The 16,865-nt window shown below is 38.8% G+C and overlaps 4 protein-coding genes across 4 annotated transcripts; 1 reads left to right on the top strand and 3 right to left on the bottom strand.

The window, feature by feature from the left end:
• Positions 1–268: 268 nt before the first annotated feature.
• LOC145495589 (uncharacterized) lies at positions 269–2,289 on the bottom strand. Its single transcript, XM_081475221.1, has 2 exons — positions 2,190–2,289; positions 269–1,664 (listed from the first exon to the last, which is right to left on the bottom strand). The coding sequence occupies exon 2, from the start codon at positions 1,650–1,652 to the stop codon at positions 798–800; it is 855 nt and encodes a 284-aa protein (XP_081331347.1). The 5' UTR covers positions 1,653–1,664; positions 2,190–2,289; the 3' UTR covers positions 269–797.
• A 2,362-nt stretch (positions 2,290–4,651) lies between these two features.
• On the bottom strand, positions 4,652–6,654 carry LOC145494633 (uncharacterized). The gene has a single exon (XM_081474170.1). The coding sequence runs from the start codon at positions 6,589–6,591 to the stop codon at positions 4,795–4,797; it is 1,797 nt and encodes a 598-aa protein (XP_081330296.1). The 5' UTR covers positions 6,592–6,654; the 3' UTR covers positions 4,652–4,794.
• Positions 6,655–8,376: 1,722 nt separating this feature from the next.
• LOC145494640 (uncharacterized) lies at positions 8,377–13,999 on the top strand. Its single transcript, XM_081474177.1, has 6 exons — positions 8,377–9,307; positions 9,510–9,590; positions 10,188–10,212; positions 12,022–12,085; positions 13,132–13,305; positions 13,927–13,999. The coding sequence occupies exons 1-5, from the start codon at positions 8,795–8,797 to the stop codon at positions 13,271–13,273; spliced, it is 825 nt and encodes a 274-aa protein (XP_081330303.1). The 5' UTR covers positions 8,377–8,794; the 3' UTR covers positions 13,274–13,305; positions 13,927–13,999.
• A 741-nt stretch (positions 14,000–14,740) lies between these two features.
• Positions 14,741–16,850, bottom strand: LOC145494636 (SET domain-containing protein 4-like). Its single transcript, XM_081474172.1, has 2 exons — positions 15,979–16,850; positions 14,741–15,334 (listed from the first exon to the last, which is right to left on the bottom strand). The coding sequence occupies exons 1-2, from the start codon at positions 16,795–16,797 to the stop codon at positions 14,741–14,743; spliced, it is 1,413 nt and encodes a 470-aa protein (XP_081330298.1). The 5' UTR covers positions 16,798–16,850.
• Positions 16,851–16,865: the final 15 nt, after the last annotated feature.

Below are 16,865 nucleotides of genomic sequence, written 5' to 3' on the forward strand. Positions count from 1 at the left end.
TTTCTCCACGCTATTGACTGAATATATTGTATAATGACCTCCGAGAACAGAATTGAAAATGCGCGGCGTGGCGTTGTGGAGAATGTTTGATAAAATTCGAGGCGTTTATAGACATGATAAAACACTGTCTCGAGTATCTGACACTGGTATCTTCTCAATCAAAACTAAAGTTCGGACCTAAACAGGAAAGCAAAAAAATTAACTACTGCAAATCTTTCTTCGGCTACAGGTCATTACAAAGAATATGAATTGAGAATTTACAATTGGCTTTCAAGTTTCACGCATCCAGAGTGCAAACGGCTTTTATTTTCCGTGTTTATGTATCGTTTTCCATATAATTAACGTGTATTTCGCCGATATTTTAAAACTATCTTTTCCTCTGTGAGCGCTTGATACGAGGGGCTTAAAATAAAGGATAAGAACATGCACTATTACACGAATTGCCTAATGGACAACTAAATGTCATTTCCAGGATATTAATAATTCATTGATGCAAACAAGAATATTAGATGTTACAATGATAATGATAACTTCTGAAACCTTTAGTCACTACTAGAAAATGTTAGAACTAAAACAACCTTAATCACTAAAATGACAGCAAACACGCTAGCCATAATTGTCCCTAATAACAACTTTATCGGCTTCAGATATCCAATCCAATTCACAACTAAGGAATCAGGTCTTTCGGTGTCTCCTGAGCTCATCGCTACTGACCTAGCTGACCAAATAAACCGTGTTTAAGCAGGGCAAAACCTTTTTTCAAAGAGCACACCGTTACTATCATGGTCAAGCGCTTTCTACAGATTCTGCTTAATTTCCTCGAGCTTCGCCAGATTGGCGAGTTTCCTTACGAAATCAACGGCCGACATGACAACCAAGGCAATCTTTGCTATCAGCGCCGCTCCCTCTGTAGCAAGAGCTGCAATGATAATGGCCGTCACCTTAGCTGCTGTCTCAAGCCAGTCGTACCATTTCATCTCTCTGCACAAGCTCTTGATGATGGTCCACACGATTCCAGCTGCGTAACTTTCCTTCAGAAGGATGAAGATGGCTTTAGCTCTTTTCAATGCATTGCCCCCAGCCGCGTGCCAAGAAGAAATGAACTTTGCAATCGCCCTCTGCAACGCCGAAGAATTCTCAATTGCCTTCGCGGTGTCTTCAATTGTGGCTTTCATCGTACTCTGGCTCACAGATGGCTCTAGGCCTACTGCGCTCATGACGAGAAGTATGGCCTCAACTAGAATACTGGCTTCCTGTAGGATGCTTGCCCAATCGATGTCTGCAACTGTTGTGAGCTCTTTCCCAGGTAGGAATTCCTTGCCTTCCCTTGTCATCTGCACCAAATATTTGCCACCTCTCTTCTGGGTTATTTCCATGCGAAATGTTGGGATGCTGAGTGCCTCTTCTATCAGCTTGATCCGGTCTTCAGGCAAGTACTTGGCAAGCCTTTCGCGGATGTCTTGGTCAGGTCGAGAAGCGAACTCATGGGCGAGTTTTACTTCTTCGGTGGCTGCCGCTCTGGCTGCTTCAGTAACAGCGTCTCTCACTTTGGGATCTGCATTCATCTTTGAAAACTCCTCGGGAGCATTTTTTTGGATTTGCTCCAAGGCTCCTTTTACTGCTTGTGAAACAGTTTCGCTTTCAGCCGCCATGTCGAAGATTACCTGTAAACAAGGAAGCAGAAAAACTTTAGTAACCGCGGGTCAACTGTTTGCATTTCGCTACCAATAATTTCACTCTTTTCACGTACCGCTTCTTGTAGTTTGTATTTTTTGATTGATACGCTATATGTAATCAAACTAAATTAATTACCTGGCGGAATAAAGCTGGGAAGAGAATTTATGCTTAGGTAAATTCGAGAAGCTATATTTACATGACACTCTTGTCCTAAATTTTTTGCGCACAACTTAGCTAAGCCTAGGCCTGTTTCATTTAACTAGAGAAATTCGGCGAATTTTCCTAGTTTATATTGATCTATACATTTCAATTTTTCGGCTTGTTTTTGCTTTTCCTGAGAGAAAGAGATTTGAAGTCTCTCGCTTCTCTTGGAGTTGAATAGCGGTATAAAAAGTAGACATCAAGCCGATCAAATGTATTCATGTCTTTGCAATTGTTATTTTGCCCTGTTGGAAAGTATCAGTGTGAACAGACAAGCCTAAGTTTCTATTGTAGTAGGAAAGACTACTTACGAAATTCTGTTCAGCTTGGCACTTAACACTTTGGAGCGAAAGAACCTAATGGAGTATGTTTCTGTTCTGCTAAACCTTCATATGATATCGCGAGGACGTCTCGTCACGCCCAAACTTGATTCCCATTATTTATTTTGGTACGTAGGTGTGCAAATCACCTGATTTTCCTAGAACTGAAAAGATAACTTTGCCAAAAGACTTCCGCAGTAAGTTAATACCCATTGTTGATTTGGTACGTGCACAAGTCACCCGATTTTCTTAGAAGTGGACAGATAAATTTGCACAAAAGAATTGAGTCAATAACCTTGGTTGATTTTGCTATATTTTCAGATCACCGGATTGATATATTTGGAACTGGAAAGATAGAGTCGCCAAATCTCTCAGACACGAAAAGAAGTCTTTTGCCCAATTTTTGATGACGTTGGGGAATATTTAAGAAAGTTTTGGGGGTTGCGAAGAGGCAAAATCGGCGACCTCCCGGGCTTCAACTTCAATTTTAGGATGGCATCTCGTCCATTCGGTTTAGTTTTGTACTTCTTACGTCACACGATTTTCTTGTGACTAAAAATGCATTAAACTTGCCAAAATGGTTCCACAGCTTTTCAAATTACCACGCATTTTTGATTTTGGTAATTGTCAGATCAACTAACTGAATTTCTTGGAACTAAAAAGATAATTCGCCACAGTGTTGCACTGTCAGTTTATATCCATTGTTAACTTTAGTAAATCGCCAGATCACCTGATTTTCTTGGACCTGGAAAGATAACTTCCGCATTCAGTCAATAACTATTGTTTTGATTTTGTTTTTTGTGTCGTCAAATCACCTGATGTTTTTGGAATCCAACTGGAGACAAATATAGAGTAACCAAATCCCCAGTAGGGACGTAGGAACGTAGACGTACGGACTTTGGGCAATGTTGGGGGAATGTTTGGAGCGTTTTTGCGGTTGGGTCGGCAGAGCTCAATTATATGCACTATACGTTTAGTTTAGGGGTGGGGGCGGGGGGGGGGGGGTGAGGTTTCAACTTTAAGTTAAGTTGCCATCTCTTCCATTGTTGATATTTGCCACGTCTTTAGATCACAGATTTTCTTGGAAGTAAAAAGATATTAAACTTGCCAAAAGAGTTCCTAAGCCAGTCGTCAAATAACCATTCATTGATGATTTCTGTGCGTCTTTTAATAGATCAATTGATTTCACTGGAACTGGAAAGATAACTTGACAAAGAGTTCCAGACCAGTTTTTTTTTTTTTTTTTTTTTTTAGGACATCATCAAATCACCTGATTTTATTGGAACTGGAAAGGTACTATAGTCGAAAAAAATCCCCTACTCAGCTGGAAGGAACATTGACTGAGATTTGTTTCTCATCTCCTGTACACCTACTTATGCATCTTCCATCGCTAGGCAATCCGTGGATACTCCTTGTTGCCATTGTTGATAGGCATGTTTAAATAAATTGCCGAGTCACCTGGTTTTTAGATTTCACAACTGCGAGGAACATTTATCAGATATGCTTCTGGCCTCCTGAACTTGTTATTGTTATTACTGAACACATCACCAGATAATCGGCACGTAAAATATATACGCGTTGAGACTTGCACGTATTTGCCATATCACCTGATTCTCTTGTGGCAAGCAAATAATTCAGTGAGCACTTAGATGACCTGACAAACGGATTAGAATACCTCATAACTTGCTGAGTAACACACACACGAACGTTTGGACACTTCATATCATGCCCTTCTCTTACTATTCTGTAGACGGAGTTCTAAGTCGGTGGATCAGCAAGTTGACTGAGACGTCACCAGATGTGCGCCTTTATGAAACGGCCATACCAGGACATGAACGCTCGTAAGAAAATTTGAATAAAACCCTCACCGCAAACCAATCTGGGCTTTGTTCATGGTTAATATGACGTGTAAAAGATACCACTGTACAGCTGACAGCAAAATACCCTCCCCCCTCAAAAAAAAAAAACACACAAAAATAAAACAATTGTAATCAGTATGTTCAGAGACTTTTGAAGATCATTTCACGACTGTAGGACTCGCTGTTTGCTTTGTATCATGATGCTTCATGTAGCCGGTTACACGACATGTGCTATTCTTTATGCACTTTGAACTTTCCTCGTGTGTTTCCCTTCCACTTACATTTACAGAGTGTATGTTCCATCATTGTAAAATTTCTTTCAATAAAACCCCTCACAAATGCACTACCAACAAGCTCAAAGGCCTAGTTTTGAAAAAAAAAAAAAAAAGAAAAGAAAAAAGAAAAAAAAAAAAAGCTGCACAAACCGCAGACAAAGAGTTCTACTTGTAGTCCTGTTCCCGGGGCTTTACTCAAAAGCCCTGTTCACTAGTTTGCTGTACTTGTACCAAGATAGAAAAACATTGAAATTAACTGCAGTCAGCAAAAAAAAAAAAAAAAAGAAAAAAAAAAGAAAATCTTAATATGTAACTTTACCACCACAAACTAAATTTTGTTTGATATTTTATTGCATGTATAACTAAATTCAGATACATGTATGTTGTTATACCAAACCAAAATTTGACATCCAAGAAAGTCATTTATACTGCATGGTTACATGCTTGGAAAACATTGATAAGTTATAAATTTGGTGCAGCCAGTTTGAAGAGGAAATTCTGAACTAACATTCTTCCTCGGGGTGGCGAGATCATCTCTTCCCAACTGCAGGAAGAGCGATATTGTGAAATACATTTTGTTATGCGTAAAAGCAATTGTGAATCCATTTTCTCAGTAAACTGACTTACATTAAGCTGCTTTAAATATCTGCATGATTGGACAACTGTGTTAATGGAAGTCTCGCTAATATTTGAGCAGCCTATCAAATCCAAATAAACCAAATTAGGACAATTCATGGCAATAGCAAGCATTGAGGTGCTGGTGATCTGGGCACAGGACTGTGACCCTCTGAATGAAGCATCAAGATACTGCAACTCGCGGCAGTTCTGTGCAAGACTGCTAACACCTGTGTCAGTGATTCTATGGCAGCCAGCAATGCTAAGATAGGTTAACCTCGGACAGCTCTTGCTTATTACTTTCAAAGTTCTATCTGTGATTTTGGTGCAGTAAGACAGATCAACATGGCAAAGACCAAGGAGTGTGTTTTCATCTGAATTAAAATCCAAGTCATTTACATAAGAGCAAACTTGCATGTCTAGGTGTTCAAGCTTGATGCAGTTTTGCACAATGTCATTGATACTGTCTCTTGTTATACGCAGGCATTCTGACATCTCTAAGCTCTTCAGATCGTTGCAAAATGTTGCTACTAGTTTAACAGACACATCCGAAATTCCCAGGCAACCACAGATGTTTAAATGTGTCAATTTAACACAGTTTGTTGCAATAGCAGAAATCCCTAAATCTGTGACTCCCTGGCAAGATTTAACATTTAACTGGCATAAATCAAAACAATTTTCAGCAATTCTTTGCACTGCGACGTCAGTTATGTTCCCTGCAGGTCTAGGCAACTCACAGCCACATACATTCAAGCACTGAAGCATGTTGCAGTGTTCTGCAATGGCTTCTATTGACACATCGGTAATACAAGGGCAGCCTTTTGCAATAAGCTGCACTAGGTTTGGACAAACCTGGGCAACAACTGAAATGCCTGCATCGTCTATACCAGGACAATAAGAGACGTCTAAAACTTGCAGCTTAGGAGAAGTGTAACACAAATGGCATAACACATCATTGTTCAGTTCCATACAACCAGGCAGTCCTAAGCCGAGTAAATTAACTGTGCAGGGTCTAGACAAGTCTATTTCTTCTCCAATGATTCCTGCATTGATTAAATGCACCCTTTTCAAGCTTTTGCTCGTCTGTATGGAGTCCAAAAAATTGTTGGTTAAGTAGAAGTATGTATCATTGACTTCTTCGTCACATTCACGAGATACACAAACAACGATCAGTTCTTGAAGTGCTTTGCAAGTTCTGATTAAATCCTCTAAAGCCTTGGAAGATACGCTCGCTTTGTACGCCGTGATGCTTAAGTACATGAGCAGGCTGCAATTCCTTGAGATGACTTCCAACCCACAATCGCTCAACAAGTTACAGCCTGATAATTCAAGGACTTCCAAATTGGGGCACTTTTTGGCAACAACCTTCACACATTCATCATTCACCCGAGCACAGTTCGAGAGATTGACATCCTTCACGTTACTACACCAGGACAACATGCGCCTCAGCACGTCCAGAGACAACTCGTCACAGTTCGGAAAGTGTATCTTCCTCCACAAGCTGCAATCTTCTGATAGACGACACCATCTCTTGCAAACAAGACGTATTCTAAACAAGTTAAAAATACGCTGCCCGGCTACAAAGGAAAATATCTTAAGGACAATAGTCTCCGGCAAGTCTTGGACATGAATGTCAGTTTCCATCACGCCGAAATAGTCGTTTTATACGGTTGCTGTACTTGGCATATTAAATATCCGCCATTTTGTTTCGCAAAAACAAGAAAGGCCTGGAACTGAACCCAGTTCTCCACTAAATATTACGAACGTGTGGTTTGTAGAACACTGGGTGAAAGCTTACTCCCTAGCCAAGACAAATAGTAAATATTGCGAGTTACTATTGGTTCAGCCATGAGACAAGAAACGCCAAACAATAGTTTTACCTTTGATCGAACCAGTTTTGCTGAGCTTCAGTCGCGAAGAAAATTAAAAAAAAAAAAAATTTCTTCTCTCTGAGCTTTCCTAAAAAAGCCAGGCGATTGAGAGGGCTTATTTTAAAATAAAAATATGGTAAACTGAACCAAGATCAAAAGGGGAATTTTCATTGGCTGTCTAAGCGGTCCGAATTTCGCAAAACGGACCGCAAAGATGGACCTCTAGCGAATTGGTATCGACCAACTGCTTTTTCAAAACATCGCACTAAAATGAAAATAGTCCAGTTGTTAGGTGTAGAAACCTTTTTCCCGTTCAAATTTGTTGCAAAATATGGATTTAACTTGCACGAAAGTGACCTAAAAAAACGTCGATAATGCTTAATTTTAACAAAACAACAGCAACAACAACAATAACAACCGTGAACATTGCCAAAAACAAAATCGGCTTGCAGTTACAACTAGTGTCAGACAAGCCGAAAAATCGGAGACTTTCTGAAACCCAGGGAACAAGAAACGAAAAATCGCCAGCGAACAATGCGTTGTGTACCATTTTAAATGTGGTCTCAGTGTGATATGGACTGTATGTTGGATACACGAACTGAAACTTACATCAACGTATCGCTGAACACAGAACCCTGAATTTGTCAATTGGAAAGCACATGTTTAACACGCACAGGATCTCAAAAGTGGTTTTAATTAACAAATTTTCAGTATTGAAAAAATGCCGCAACTAATTCGATTGTCTTATCTGCGAAATGTTAGTTAGTCAAGACCTCAAACCAACTCTAAACGTGCAAACTGACTCTATCCGCACGAAACTATATATATACGTGAGATAACAAGCAAATGTCTAGTATTCTAGTTCCACTAATTTATATTCACACCGTGATGAAACTGTCATTTTTACCTTGATAAAAACGTCCGACAACGTACCATAATTTTATTATTTCTGTTGAAGCTTTTCAGTAAACTACTAATCAAACAATTATCTACTGAACAATTTCTGCGGGCCATGCAAACAGTCTGAAATATATCAGTTTGCAAAAGTGACACGAGATCGATTCACGCAGCCATAATTCCAGTGAGTTTCTCCGGCATACAAATTAATCTGAAGAATCTACTACTACTAGAATCTAAAGTTTTGTCTTGAAAAAGTGAATAGCGTGTTTTGTACAGACCACATGTCGAATTCTCATGCAAATGTTTCGTTTCCAGTTATATTCGCCCTTCTTTCAAAATCACGGAAAAGAACTTTCACAAATTATTTAAGTTGGCTACCGTCGCGAGGAGATTTTTATTTTCTCGCGCGGGGACACGTGGAGTAGCGCGTGCGCGTTTTTATCGCGCGTTGATCAACGTTTTGTGATTCCCGTAGCCAGCTGTCAATTCGAAAGCATCTAAGGTGTTTGCTAAAAAAATAATGTTCTCTTTTGTGCAAACAAGTACAATACAAGATTTAGACAATAGAATTTTGTAATGTCTTCATCACACATGCTTTGTGTTTTCTCAAATTTATTCATCGTTTAGTCAGGATTTAAGAGAATTTAATCCAAACAAAAGTAGAAACAATCAAAAACCTTTAAACGCAGCGGCTGGCGGAAAAATATTTCGTTTAAAGGAGTATATGAAGATAAACGAGTTTTTAATGTTGTATACTCCACAGTGACATATCACGAATTTTACAAGCGATTAACAAAACAAACAACTGGTGAACTATTATAATTATGTGGTCACCTATAGATGTGGAAGGTATAATTAACTCTAACAGAATTAGAACGCTATGGCGGTTGTTTTAATTACATCTTTAGTGACGTAGATTTCTTAAGTAAACCAATTTGCATCACAACGAATTAGTTGCCGGTTTTTTGACAATTCGCTTGACAGCGTTTTTCGACAAACTGTTCACTTGGCTTAAGATGCTTGTTGCATTTCTGCGAAGTTAAATCGGCGAACATGTAGGTTCGTACAGGTTTGGGATGGGTTGTAGCGGGTCCGCCCCTATTCAAAAATTCAACGCTGAAGAAAATGAAGCGGGAAACCTCTCAAAAGAAAACAGCGTGAAAGAAATCGCAGATCAACCGTGGCAGGAAAAACCCGATGGGATCGAAACGACAGCAAATTCACTGCAGGACACGAATCCAACAGAAGGAAATCAACTAGGGCCAGACAAGGAAATAAACAACCTCAAGCGATCGAGACCGCAACGGGACGGGCAACAAATTATCGATAACGCCTGGAGTATATCGAAAGTTAAAAACAATGTGAAAAACCTTGAAAGTTCGCAATCAAGACCTAAGCCAGAAGGACTGGTTGATTTGGAGAGCGAATATGGAAAAGACGGTGTTGACTTGGCTTCAAGTCACGTCTACGGAGACCATCAAGATAAAGAGAAATTGATAAACCACTCGTTGGGCGCCCGTATGTCCCCCGATGGAACTTATTCTGTTGATAACAGTGAACGAATGAGCAAGCGACGGAGTATTCACAAGGTAAACACCATGCTGATAAACTAACAGCGATTCTTGTAACACTGTCGGTAGGTAAATAACAGGCTTATTTAACCTGTATGTAGATGCATATGATATATGGTTTTCCAGAGATCGCCTTGGGGCAGGCAAAATAATTTTAATTACATTTAAAATTCACATGAGGTTTTGTTTAAAATTTTATTATTTTTGTTTTGTTTTGCAGGAAGATACGGACGAGGTGTTCGACCCATCTGCTTTAATAGACATTGAGAAATTCAGAGCTGTAAATGCCCCTACAAAACAGGTGGGTTATTATAGAAATGTATTTACCTTAGTTGCTTTCTCTTAAGAAATTCACTGAACTGAACTTTTTCGGATTTTGTGAGCTCAAATGGGCGTAACTTGAATCTATATAACCTATATTTGTTTATCCCATTTTAACAATAATATTTTTTCTTGTATGAAAATTTGCGAGGCATATGGCGCTAGTAGCCTCGACATAACTAAATGATTAGCACAAACTGTAACTTCGTGAATATTATACATGTATTTGTTCAACAGTTGAACAGCGGTTTACTGAGAAACTTCAATAGAAATGATAAAACTACAGTTGTCCGACGTTTCGATGTTGCTAGCATCTTTATCAAGGTAAAAATGACAGTTTTATCGCGGTGTGAATATAAATTAGTGGAACTAGTATAATAGCCGAGATATTGTTACCTTAGTAATGATGTAAGCAACATCGAAACGTCGGACAACAACAGTTGAACAGTTGATGGTATGCGTACAACTAAGATAACAGCGAAAAAACCCTGTTCTTCTGCATAGTTGGATTTGCTGTGGCATGGATAGCTTTAAAGAATGTTAAATCAATCTGCAACAATTCTTTAATTTCTTTCAGATATCAACTTCAAACAGCGATTCAGGTAAGAGTTTTCTCTATCGTTTGTACGTGCCGGCTATGAAATACCACCTGGCATGATCTTAAGCGAAATTTGCAACAACAAAAAAAAAACAACAAAAAAAAAATGGCTGCGATGGGCATCACTGATACATCGGAAAACGTTAATTTGCAAATTCATGTTATCCTTCGTATACACAATGAATAAATTTAATCTCCGTTCATCAGCATTTGAAGCTATTACTATTTTGAAAAGTTTGCCTAAATGATTTCAGATATAAACAAACATGCAATATTATATCGCCACATCAGTTTAGGCTAAGATCATACATTAATTTAAAAGAACACTGTGATACTGAAAAAAAAAAAAAAAAACAGATCGAGATTTTAATAAAAGAAAAAGAAACAATTTTTCGTGTGTTACTTAAAATTCAATTATGAAGTAGGAACCATAGTCGATAGGAACTTAATGGAAATATAAATTAAAATATGTTTTTGAGTATACATTTCAACTGTGACGCATGCAACTTGATAAAGCTTTACTTTTCAATAGTTACTCTCAGTAGTATGCAGTAAAAGTTTTTTCATTTTTTCCCCTTTTTCAGGCCAAAAATAACACGCTAGCTTGAATCGATAGTAAATGAACACAATGATTAAATATTGCTGCACAAAACAATCAAACAACCAAGAATAAACAACAAAAAAATCTAATCAGGCACACTTTAAAAGAGGAAAGCAATGAAGTAACAGGTGGTACCTACACAGAACATGATTCGGATAAAACTTTTCATCGGGTTGATATAAATTCGTTTGTCATTGTGTATCGATAATATTAGTGGCGGTGTGTCTTAGTGCAAAAGAAAATCCCCCTGCGAAAACGACATTTGGGAAAATGAAAGCTCTATCTGTAAAACAATGATGACAGTAAAGACATATATTCTAGGAGACAAATATTCTAGCAGAATTCAATCATGGTCCGCGTCACGGATGCCTTGCTTATGGGATAATCTGAAGCTGGCATGCAGCCACACTCTATTTGACGCTTGGCCGTGGGAGATCTGGGCTTGAGATTAGCTAACATGTATATATGTGTACGTAGAAGTGAGGTGTCGTGCGCAGAGACTTAGAAATAACCACTTGTGATATATAGTAAAAATTATAGAGGTAAAGAATGACATTTACAGGCACATGGTAAAAATTGCCTCCACTGTGAATTGTCATAGTGAGAGCAAGAAATATCCACCTCAAACGTTTGAGCCGGCTCTATGCTGCAAATGAAATGTACCCTAGAAAATACACGAAATTTTTGTGTCATGAAATTTCTTACTTTTTTTGTTGTCTCAAGAAGAGAAAGCGGCTCTGGTTTAGAAAAAGGGAAACGATATACCGATGAGGTTTTATTTTGGGTTTTCGGAATTCGATATTTATTTCGGTAAAAACTTAAAGAGATAGAGGAGTTTTGGGGTTAAACACTAATGGAATATGGGATATTTTGATCAGATAAAACGGGATATCACGCAGTATGAAAATAGTTAACTTTTGCAAATGAAAAAGACACAGGAAATCTAGGCCAAAACCTAACATCGGATGTGGGTTCTCACCCCTGATGGGGTCCTCACAAATCACCGTTCCGAATTCGCGAAGATCGAGAGTGGCGATATTAAAGATCTTTATTCCACAACCACGAAATTAAGTTGCCGTCGACGAAAATTTCGTTTGATAATTTTAATGGTAAACTACTTTGCAAATGGTCTCATAGTAAGTTACAGTACATGCAAGGATTACGTGTGATGTTGTTTCGATAAATTATGACATAAGGTGGTTTCATTTTCAGGAAAACCAAACGTCGGAACAGACAAAAACGACAATGAGCGAGAGGTCACAGCGGATACTATCGAGTAAGAAAAGAAAAACTGTGTAACTAAGTGTAGTGTTTTTCCACGTATGTAAACTTAGTTTAGGATTGAGTGAAAAATTATATTGCAGCTCCATATAATTTCAAAGCCGTAGCCAGCCGAGGTACCTGCCTCAGTCACTTGTTTGTTTTTCTCGCATTCGATTGGCTGAAACACGTCACGTGATGCAAGCATATCTGCAACAGTATAGGCACCTTAGAGTTTTTATACCGGATGTGTCCATATTATACATACAGAACGCTTCGAGCTCTTGTAAATCATCTGAATCTCAAAATAATTGAAACATTGAGTCAAGTGGATGTCTGAAATCTACATGTGTAACATTGGAGGGAATTGCTTACACGGCCCCCAAGAGTTCGAACTGAAATTAAAGGAACGTAAGCAAATAATCAATTGAGGGCCCGATATGTCGCATCTCTGACAAAGAATTTGGTTGATCAGCTTTTATTACTTCGATATCAATTTTCCCGATGTTTCTAAAACATGCGTAGCTTTCCGCTCAGTTTGTGTCATCTACGACGGATATCTTCACATCATTCCTTAGGCCCCGGCCGTCCACTCTAGGCCGAAGAAAGTTGAAAACGCAGCTTTATTTCCACGGCTTGGCCTACCGTCCACACTAATCCGTCACGAAAACGGAGCTTTTCGAAAACGCTCTTCAAACCGGAGGAATTTGAAAACGCCGGCTTTGCGTTTTAATGTGAACGGAAAACGTGCTGAAAACGGAGCTTTTCAAAAACGATTACGTCACCCTAACAATGTGATTTAGCTTGATTTCACTGCCCGAGTTTTCTCAAACACATATCGATATGATCCAAAATGACCGGTGATTGTTGCGTTTTCAGATTTCTCCAGCGTAGTGTGGATGGAAAACATTAAATGCCGTTTCAGAATGAAAACATTGTTTTCAAATATCTCCTGCCTAGTGTAAACGGGGCCTATTGAGTAAGAAACTCATTTCTGCTTTAGTCTTTTCAGTCTGAGTTTCTCCAATGCTCTTTTTTTTTAATTACTTACCTTTCACACAGACATAAAGAGGCCGAGATCGTCGTGATAAAGCCACCAAACTACAGCGAAATGTATGATGATGATGAAAAGCAATTAATTGCAAGCATCGAGAACGATTTCAAAAACATTTCACCTATCGCGCTTCCGGGATCTGTGATGTGACGTAACGCTATGTGCCAGACATACGGAGCCAGGTAATAACATACTTTTCAGAGAGGGCCTTGGAGCATCAGTTCTTCGATCACTCTCAGCCCGAAGTTTCTTCAGCTCCTCCAACCCTTGTTGCGAAGCCGAAGAAATTGTGGGCTCAAGATTGTGTCATGTTGTCTTTCATCTCTTCATGTAAATCGAAGACCTTTGGAAGGATCTGGCGTCGGGGGTGGGGCGCTTGGGGTGGGGCCTAAGTGGAGGGAATCTCATGTTGATTGGGCGTCCCGTTATAGGGTGAAAATCGCGAACTTTGGTCTCACTTGATCTCGAGTCCGTGTTCAGGATAGAACGTTAAAATGTATTTTTTTGTTTTGTTTTGTTTTCACCTATTAAGGTGTCTTTAGGAGTTGAAGGCGAGTTTCAGGTCTTAATTGAGCGTCAGTCACACCCAGTTGGGTCTCCTTTTACATGCTAGATTTATTGATGTAAAGTAAGTGTAAAGTAACGCTTTTACACTTTTTCTCACCTTTCTTCAACCCATGGGTTTCTTCTAATCATTTCAAGCGGGAATTGTCTGCTTTCGTTACCACTTCTAAGTAAATCCTTTAACTCGTATAAGTGTGCATTGGACGTATTAGCCCAATGAACATCTTTATATTTTTCAGCAGTGAAATCTACTGAGAGAAGCAGAGACAGAACCACTCGATGGGACTCGAAGATGCCACCATTGTCACAGACTAAATTTTAAGTTTGTTAATGAACAATCTTAATTTCAAGTTCTCGTATCAAGTCGTCAAGACAATACAATTCCATTTAACAGGTTGAAAACGAGTTATTCTTCACTAAATGCTCATTCTACAGTCGCAAAATATACAGCATTTGGAAGAATGTTTGATTAAACACATAAAGGGATGGAACATCAAGTGGAAAATTTAGGTGGGGGAGGGAATTACCACTTATACATGTAAGTGAAAACATAGAGGGACCATCCAGAAAGTTTTGAATACATCCAGCTCCCAGCCCAGTTGGGACGTGTGTAGTGATTCTGTATTACATTCAACTGAAAATGTACTATACTGGAATTTTATCTTTCTTAACATTGTTGCAACTATCATTGAACATTTGAGCCTCTGAGAATGTGTAAGCAGAACTTGTTAAGTGTGCAATGGTGAGCATATTGAGAGGAAGTAAAAAAGTAAAAAGATAATTTTAAAGATGTTAAGGCGAGATTTCAATAAACAGAAACTGAAAATGCCAGGCTTCTGTCTTGATCACTAATGACCATATTAAAAATGCATATTGTTATATATTTACGATGTAGGTAGAGAGTTTCATGAAAGAATGAAGGCTTTCAAAATCAACAAACATTAAGTTGCATGCGGGACTGAAAACAGGTCATATAATGGACCTTAGCCAGCTCTGAATAATTTGTCATTGTAAATTATTAAAGATTGAAATAAGATTCGAATGCTCTAAGTATCAAGAAATCTTTAGCAACTTTAATGCGTTCTTCAAAATCTGTTTTTCTTGGATTCTTAATTGTAAAGCTAACTCCATATTCAAGGACAGTTGACCATGAAATGGCAAACAGGCATTATCACTCAAGTTGTCAGCTTCCTTGTACAATTCTAAAACTCTTCGAATCAATTGCTGCCTCCATCGTAAAACTGTTCGTTCGATTCCTTCATGTAGATGTTCTCCAGTGAGTGTTCTCTGCCAGTGTTTCCTAAATTCTTCTTCATTCATTGCAAGAATTCTAAGCAAGGTGAACACACTCCATGACAGGCCATTCTCCTCGGAACAACACAAGTCTTTTTCCAGTTGATTAGCTGCAATTATTTCCCTCTTCTTTCTGGAAACACCACTTATCTCTGGCATGACAACTGAGTAAACTAGATCCTGAGAGAAGGTAACAGCATTGTGCAAGTTCTTCGGTAAAATGAAACCATATTCTATCAGCAGTTTTCTGTTGTCATGAGGGCCATAGCTGATGAAAACTTGTTTGCCTTTCTTGTATTCTGTTAAAGTGTGTATTTCATACCTATTGTTTCTTTGGTTGAATCCAGCTCTGACCTACATTATAGAAAATGAGAGAAAAAAAAAAAAAAAAGAAATACAAAATATATATTAATAAATGAAATTGTGAATTCCATTTTTATTGTATCACATGAAGGTGTAGTGGCCTCATAGTTAGTATGCTTGCCACTGGATCAAGGAGTCTGGGTTCAAGACCTGGCTGGGGACATTGTGTTGGGTTCTTGGGCAAGACACTTTACTCTCACAGTCCCTCTCTCCACCCAGGTGTATAAATGGGTACCGGCTAATTTAATGATGGGCGATAACCCTGTGATGGACTAGCATCCCATCAAAGGGGGAGTAGAGCTAATACTACTAGTCACATAAGCTACTGAAACTGGAAATAAGAGCCAGCGTGATGGGCCATTTGGCAAATGACCAAAGGAAAATATAAGGCTCAACTGTTCTTCAACTTAGTCAACTCGAGGAATCCCTATTCTTTTATATACCTCGAGACTATAAAAAAAGAGAGAGTTCTTTCTTACTGGGGTCTCCCTGTCTGTCATAGGGAATACCAATCCAATAACACATCTCACGTTTTGCCCTTGCAGATCAACAAAACCAATTTGCCTTAATAATTCTCACTTAATAAACTATCATGCTCTACCTCTTAAAATATCAAAAGTTCTCCTGATATATACCTCTGCTGTGTCAGTATGATTCAGCAAATCAAGCACTGGGGCAAGTGCATAAGCATTCTCTGTCTCTAATGTTCCCATGGCAACTGTTGATGTCACTACATGTACATGTACCTGGCCAGCTTTATACACGGACCTTGTGTTCACAACAAACCAAGCCCATCTGAACTCATCAAATGTCAGGTTGTCTAGAAATGTTTTCTCCAGTATACCGGTGGAGCTTTCAAGCAATCTTTTAAGCTCTTCATAAGATTCATGTACAGTATTGATCTGGGTTATGCACTGTTCGTGTAAACTTGAAGGCAAAGCGTTAAGTTCTTCCTCATTGAAAAAAGCTGGAGTATTAAAAGACCTAGGCAGTGCACTGATATAAGGATGCCAAAATGAGCTTTTTCCTCGATGCTTTTCATATAAAATAAAAACGCATAGCATCAGCAAAGGTTTGAGTGATAGTTTTGCCAACTGCTTTCCAATGTCACTCTGTCTTACTGTTTTTGCAGTGATCAACATTTCTTCTGGTACAGAAATCACTAAATCACCACTGCTAAGCTTCCTGCAAGTCATCAAGCCTCTTCCTGTTGCTGGAAAATAGGCTGGCCGAAGTTTACCAAGAGAAATTCCGTTTCTTTTTGCCCATTTCAGAAGCGTGATACACTCGGCTTCATTGACTGTTCTACCATGTTCGCTGCAACAGATGCCGTTTCTCTTACGCTTACGTCTCCTACCCGTTCTACCTGATTTTGCCATCGATGAAATTGATGAAGAAGACTTCAAATATCTTACATAAATCGCAAAATTAACTTTTGAAGTGGAACTCACCATTTGTCCACCATGTTGAAATTTTCAGTCCGGAGTCTGGGTACCAAAAAATATCTTCCACGATGCATTGC

This window comes from Orbicella franksi, chromosome 8 (assembly GCF_964199315.1).
Source record: "Orbicella franksi chromosome 8, jaOrbFran1.1, whole genome shotgun sequence".
Lineage (NCBI taxonomy): Eukaryota > Metazoa > Cnidaria > Anthozoa > Scleractinia > Merulinidae > Orbicella > Orbicella franksi.